Below are 7,432 nucleotides of genomic sequence, written 5' to 3'. Positions count from 1 at the left end.
AAAAAATAAAAAATTGAAATTAGAAATATCTTTTAAAAATAATTTTTAATATATTTTTGGGAGGGGGTGGGGATAGGGGTAGGGGTGAGGGTGAGTAAAAAAATTGAATTCAAAAACAAGCTTTAAATTTTATTTTATTTTTTTGGGGGGGTTGGTTGGGGGGCTGGTTTGAGGGTAGAGACAAAATAAATTAATTTTTTCAACAAAAAAGTAATTGTAATTTGAAGTTGGAAGAGAGTTTTGGAAAATATTTTCCTTAAGTTTTGAAGGGAAGTCATTTTCCTTAAATTTGAGAAAAATGAGTTGATTTGGAAAACATTTAATCCAACCAAACATGAGAAAATTGAAAATTCATACCAAACACACCCTAGGTGACAGCTTGGTGTCTGTGTTGGGAGAGAGAGAGAAACCAAACTTACATCCAACTGATAGCGGGCTGAAAAGTGGATTAAAAGGATGGCTTTGTTCTGAAACATGTCTGCGAAATTGATAATCTGGTAGGATGTCATCAAGCATAAAGAATAATATATCAGACTCCTAATAATTTTATAAGAGGCATTTTAGGATTTTCTTTTTCTATCTTCCAGTAAAATCTTTGAGGTTAATCTAAAGGGAATATCAGGAATTGACGCAAAAAGAACCACCTCAGAGCCTCAGACAGATGAGTATGTCCATATTCTCTTGCATTATCAGCTGTTGTTTTCTCCTCCACATAAGTGCTCTGGAGAAGAATCACATAGAAGATTCCAAATCTCTGGAACCAGTAATGTTGAAAAGGCAAATTGAACAAAAGATCTTCCCACTGCTAATTGTATTGTACCAGCTATGATGTTATTTGCATAAGAGTGAGCACAAGTAACGATACTACTCCAAGCGTAAGTTATTAGTAAAAGTGAATAGGGTAATTCGTTAATCCAATTGTATCGTTGTCATAAGGATAAGTGATACATACTAGTCAGCAACTTTGTTAACTCCATAAGTTGATGAATTCATGCTCTTGATATAGTTGGATTGTACAGAAAATGCGTAGGAGACTAACTCAGGAAAAAAGTTATAAGTTGAAGATGACAAGATATGCAGTAAGAATGTTAAAAACAAAATAGTGGTCCTCAAGGACTTATGTCATCCTCCCTGGAGTGTATGCTAAATTTAAGAAAGATATTGAAGTCATTAAAAGTTCAGATAGTATATACTAGATATAGACTAGAAGTAGAAGAACCACATAGGCCTCATTCTGAAAAGACACTTTCAAGGGAGAAAAAAATTGCTACAATGTTTCAGACGAGGTACATTTCTAGTAGGTGTTAAAGACATGGAATTTACCTCCATTATGAAGATTTTCCCCCTCAAAACATCAACATTTTTGGGATCCTTAATGTCCAAGTTGGGTGTTACTTCAGAGTTCAGACCTCCTACAACTAGGGGAGTGGGAGTGAGAGTAGGGTTGGATGACTCATACAATTAGTTTAATAATTGTAGAATTAGTTTTAATCATTCTGCTATCAACAGTGTAACTTAAATAACTTAGGGGTTGTAAAATGTATTGGGTTCTTGTACCGGTTATTGGGTTGTTCTTTGTATCAACACCATTTAAAGAGCTCAGATATTTTAGAATTGAACCGCATAGTCAATTTCCAATTTATGTTCGCTGGAACTTGTCACCTCCTTTCTCTACGAAACTCAAGTTCCATATTATCTTAGAAGGAAAAGTTTCGGACCAACAAAATAATCACATCATGCGGACTACAAAACCTTAGTCGGTTAGTCCTATGAAATGTCACATTTGATGGATGTTTATATAGAGCATTAGCAAACACAATAAAGTACCTTTGAAGTAATGACTGATCTAGGTTTCCGAGAAAATAATGGAAACAAGTGTACAACTTCTCAAACCAGAACAAGTTGCACCCAAGGCCTAGCACCAACTAAATGAGTAAAAACCTTGGAGATCAAGGTTCAACTTCCGGCAAAGACAACACTAGGTGATTTCTCCCAATCTATTTAAGCGTTGGTGGGCAGACTTACCTGGCATATGTGCTAGTGGAAGGTAGTAGGTAGGTGGAATAGTCAAGGTGTGCACAAGCTGACTAGACAATAAAAATAAAAGCTTCTCAAACCACAAGAAGTTGAAATCCACCGAAAATGGCATCCAAAATCCAAGACCCCTTGGGTTGGAATTTAAACCAGCTTTATAAGAAACAAATGCAATAAGATAAATTTTTATTCAACTATGATATCATACCTCCACACCTGATAACTTTAACTTCTTAATCTTATCTCATGGAAGGCCAACATATTCTTGCTTAAGCTTCTGCTTTATTGAATATACTATAAAACCATGCACCATAAAACCTCAAATAGACACCAGTAATATAAGAAGAGATCAAAATGCAAAGGTCATAACATCCCACTGTAGCAACTGCTTCCTCTCGTAGAAAGTACAAAGCACATATTTTGCTTCAAATTCACTTAATACCGGCAAAAAAGAAGCACGGGCAGGGAAAATAAGCAATTGAAACTCAGAGCATTAAGGGAAGTACTCAACCTGGCTAGGAATGACAGGATAAGTCTTAAATGCTCTAGCTTTAAGATCCTTCCTCTAGTAGAATTCTTCTCCTGTGCATGCAAAGACAAATTAACTTAAATTGTGAATTAAGAGCTAACTCCAAATTGTAATAACTAATTAGTAGAGCAATATAATTAATACATGTAGATTTTGATCCACATCCAAACCAATAAAAGTATGGTTCAATTCTGAGTGATCCATAGCATGGTGAGCTTCAAAAAGCTTCTCTACACTTTATTTGATTACCTTTGGTACAATAATAGGAGGTTACATTCTGTAAAGGGAACGAGTCGCAATATACATAGGTAGTCTTCCTATGTGGTCCATGTGGCCATGAGAGATGAAAAGGAACTGCTGGAAGATAGCAGGCTGAGGACACTTGCCAGTGTAAACCATGAGAGATGAAAAGGAACTGCTGGGATATGGTACGCTGAGGACACTTGCCAAAGTCAAAAGCTAAGTTAAGCGTGGGAACTATTATGCACATCTCATGACCTGCTATCGATATCCCTTCTAGCGAGTATCCTTCAATCTGCAAGACCCTTTCCCTCTTCTGGCTACTGTCACCCCTCCAATTTGAATTGATCGATTCAGAATCTTTCGTTGTTTTTTTCTCCATTTTGCGTAACACTGATGGACTTCAACTCTGGAAAAGATTAGAACAGAGGGGAAATAATGAAGACTTAAGAAGGATACTTTACACTCTTTTTTAAAAAAGATAATAAGTACAATGTAAATTTTAGTAATGAAAGCATTCAGTACCAAACTAGTACTGAAATACTACAGAGTAAAGGAAAGGAATCCTTTAAGGATTTCAGAAGATCAAAAATAGCACCAGTCCAATTAGAAAACTCAGCATTGCACCAGACTTTTAGGACACTATACACTTTCTAACGATTAATATTCAGTAGACGAAAACTTTACTTCTACAGAGTATGCACCAGACTTTTAGGACACTATACACTTTCTAACGATTAATCTATTCAGTAGACGAAAACTTTACTTCTGCAGAATATGTGAGATATTAACTATAAAGTTGTCTAATACACTCATCTTAACTCAAAGGTCCATTAGGGTAGATTCACAAGCAAAAAAGGTGGGAGTTTCCAGGTTGGCTTAAAAAAAGTTGATTAGAGACATTGTTTTATTACAACATTGTCTTCAGCTTCTATATATGTACATTGAAATATAAAGTGAATTGAGAGAATTCCTCATTGCAAAGAAACTCACCCAACAAACAAGTGGGGATGAACGAAAAAACCTGCACATTGCGATCTCTCTATGCCTCTGTGGACGCTTCATTGCAGAAAGTTCTATCGATGACTGAATAATCAAAATAAAAGAGAAGCAAAATTTGCTCTGAAGCATATTCATCAAGTTACATATGACTCCCTGATGCTTCATTTGAGATTACACAGAACGCGGAGAAGCCAAATAATACCTATAATATAGTCATGGCCATGAAGCATATTCATCAAGGTCTCAAGTCAATAATAAGTCTTATGGAGTTCAACCAGGAGAAGGGTTAAGCGTAAAACAAATTACGAAACATTCTTAAAATACATAATATAAAATGAAAGGAATACGGATCAATATAGGATTGGAGTTACCCAAATTGGTGGACAAACATGACTGAGGGACACACGGTTATAGTGAGGCTCGAAGCTATGCCATTTGCTAAACTAAAAACTCCCATATCCAAGACGCCTCTTCTACTTAACAGATGTAAAATACAGAGCAGATCCGACTTTTAGGACACTATACACTTTCTAACAGTTAACATATCCGAAAACTTTACTTCTACCGACTGTGAGATATTAACTACCAAGTTGTCTAATACACTCATCTTAACTCAAAGGTCCATTAAGGTAGATTCACAAGCAAAAAAAGTGGGAGTTTCTAGGGAGGCATAAAAAAAAAGTTGATTAGAGACATTATTTTATTACAACATTGTCTTCAGTTTCTTTTTATGTACATTGAAATAGAAAGTGAATTGAGAGAATTCCTCATTGCAAAGAAACTCACCGAAGAAACAAGTGGGGATGAACGGAAAACCTGCACATTGCAATCTTTGTATGCCTCTGTGGACGCTTCATTGCAGAAAGTTCTATACAACTCCCTGAATAATCAAAATAAAAGAGATGCAAAATTTGCTCTTTAGTACCTCAAATTCACATTTGAGATTGCACGGAACGCTGAGAAGCCAAATAATACGTACACTAATACACTATAGTCATAGCCATGAAGCATATTCATCAAGGTCTCACAAGTCAATAATAAGTCTTATGGATTTTAACTAACAAGGAAAAGGGTTAAGCATAAAAAAAAATACTCAAACTCTTACAAAACACGAGTTTTAAGAGGAAGATAAAATTCAAAGACACCTTAGATGAATGATACCATTTGTTCTAAGAAAATCAATCTAAAAAGAAGTTGTATTTGATATTTGAGATTGCAAGGAATACTGAAAAGCCAAATAACAACAATAAGTCTTATGTGAGCCAGTTTCTCAACATCAGCTTCAAGCATCATACATAGATTAGGATAGACGGTAGAGCATGAACATCAGATGACTTGTTCTCTCTCTTTATTTCCCTCTTTTCTGCTAACCAATTTCAGTTCCGAACTTATTATAAATCTAAACATATATAACTTACTGTGCTCAACAAGAAAAAAGGGTTTTGCATAAAAATAAATTATGAAACATTCTCCAAATACAAATACATAATATAAAATAAAAAAGGAAGCAATACGGATCAATACAGGGTTGGAGTGACCCAAATTGGTGGACAAACACGACTGAGAGAAACACCGTTGTAGTGAGGCTCGAAGCTGCCATTTGCTATGTTATAAACACCCATATCCCTGCCACCCCCCTCTTCATAGAAGAGGTATGATTCCACAAAATCATCAGTATAATAAATATGATTGGGCTTGACTCCTGGAAATTGAGAAGCTTGTACTGAGATAGATGCATTAGCACCCAAAAAAAGAGCTCTGTCCCCTACTTGCTTGGATTCCCTCAATTTTCCAGCGGCTAAATCGACCTCAAAAACTCCAAAATTTGTTGTCCCATAAGTTTCCGTACCATCATTGGGATATATTGGTGTTAATGAAATCCTCCTGCTGCTATCTTCTCTGATGGGCGGCCTACTTTTTACACCGTATCGCACAACTACAAATAATGATCCAATTGATTCTAGGATATAGAACTCGTCTCCCATGTGATGGGGTGGTAAGATGGCTACTATTTGAGTGTGAGTAGGCCTAGAACCAGTAACATCATAGACTAACACGCGGCCATTCCAATCAACTGCATAAAACTTTTCAGTATAATAGACCAGATCACGATGCATATGTTTATAGGGAGAGTTTATGTTGTCAATCCTTGTCCATCTCAAATCTCCTGGCCTCCAAAAACTGAAGAATTTCCTATTTCCGTCAATCACAGCGAGAATGTAGTTCGATGTATGAGAAGGACTAGCCGATAAAACTGCCTTGTGAAAAAAAGTCCATGGATAGCCTACCTCATGGTCTTCATAATTTTTGGTGGTATTTGGATGGGGCAACTCGATCTCAACACCCGAGAAGGGATGTAGCAAACTTGTTTCATTCTCATCTTTCCCGGTTGTGATTAGCCATCCCATAGACTCTAGACATCGTTTTCCTATGGCTTTCGGAATCCTCTTGTTTAAAACCATGCCATTGTGGAGGCTGAAGAATTTTCGACAGGAATTGTCTTTATCCTCCTCATCCTCTGCTAACATCAACCACGGAATTCTAGGCAGGTCACTGTTGAAATTGTCCTTGGTGGCGGCACATTGCCAAGATTTGCAGACGGCCCCAAAATTAAGGTAGTCCTCGATCAAATTTATACGCTTAACTATTAGAACCAGCGGATCATACTGAAGCTCAGACCAATTCGACATCCTTGTGCTTAATATCGGGAATCCTGTCAAGTTTTTCTGTTTTGGTTGAAAAATTCTCTCAAGTTAAAGATACACAAACCCTATAACTAGCCGGATATATAATTGAGAGAGATATGCCTAATTCTTTTTTACTTTCTTAAACTCAATGTCAAGTCAAAACATATAAACTTCAGCATTGGTGTAATACAATTTTCTACACATAAATAATGAATTGTTTGTGATACCAATCATTGAGCACAATTAAATATTGCTCCTAGTTTCCTACCAGTTAGCAAAAAAATAGAAAGAGGTGAAGGGAATGCGTTACAGTATCCAGTGCCGAGGGAGAAAGGAGACGCTTCTAATGTAAGTTGGTTTCCGCCGGTTGATTAGAGGAGTTTTTCCGGTGAGGATTTCCCGGTGAAAGTATGGAACTAGGGCAAAGGTTTCTAATCGGGGTGGGAGAAGACGGGTTTTGGGTTTTAGAGGGGTGGAGGATTTGATTTAAATTACTAAGTTTTTTCGTGTATAAATATGTAGTTATTAGTTGCACTGATAAATTTCTCTGACTATATATATATATATATATATATATATATATATAGTTCCATTCATTGAACAAATTAGTCCTTAAAAAAATGAAGTAGAATCATATCTCAATTGATTAATGACAAGAGAGAGAATTGCTCAATAGTAAGCAACTTTAAAATTTATAATTCTAAAGAATAAAAATTAAATTAAATTTTTTTACCATTAATAATTTACACTTACTATTAATTATTCTTATATGTAAAAAATGGTACTCCCTCCACCACTTCCCGTAAAGTTATTCTAAAAATAAATGTCTAGAAATTAAGATATAATTTACTATTTTATACTTATTTTGTCTTTTATTTCCCACATTTATGACTTAAATTAGTAGTATTACTTTTATTTATTATTTTTAAGAATTTTTTTA

At 35.6% G+C, this 7,432-nt stretch overlaps 1 protein-coding gene across 1 annotated transcript; it reads right to left on the bottom strand.

The window, feature by feature from the left end:
- Positions 1-4,923: 4,923 nt before the first annotated feature.
- LOC125858593 (putative F-box protein At5g55150) lies at positions 4,924-6,958 on the bottom strand. Its single transcript, XM_049538419.1, has 2 exons — positions 6,803-6,958; positions 4,924-6,518 (listed from the first exon to the last, which is right to left on the bottom strand). Exon 2 carries the CDS (start codon positions 6,493-6,495, stop codon positions 5,323-5,325), a length of 1,173 nt encoding a protein of 390 aa, XP_049394376.1. The 5' UTR covers positions 6,496-6,518; positions 6,803-6,958; the 3' UTR covers positions 4,924-5,322.
- Between the last annotated feature and the right edge of the window lie 474 nt (positions 6,959-7,432).

This window comes from Solanum stenotomum, chromosome 3, assembly GCF_019186545.1.
Source record: "Solanum stenotomum isolate F172 chromosome 3, ASM1918654v1, whole genome shotgun sequence".
NCBI lineage: Eukaryota > Viridiplantae > Streptophyta > Magnoliopsida > Solanales > Solanaceae > Solanum > Solanum stenotomum.
This window is presented reverse-complemented; position numbering and strand designations above follow the sequence as displayed.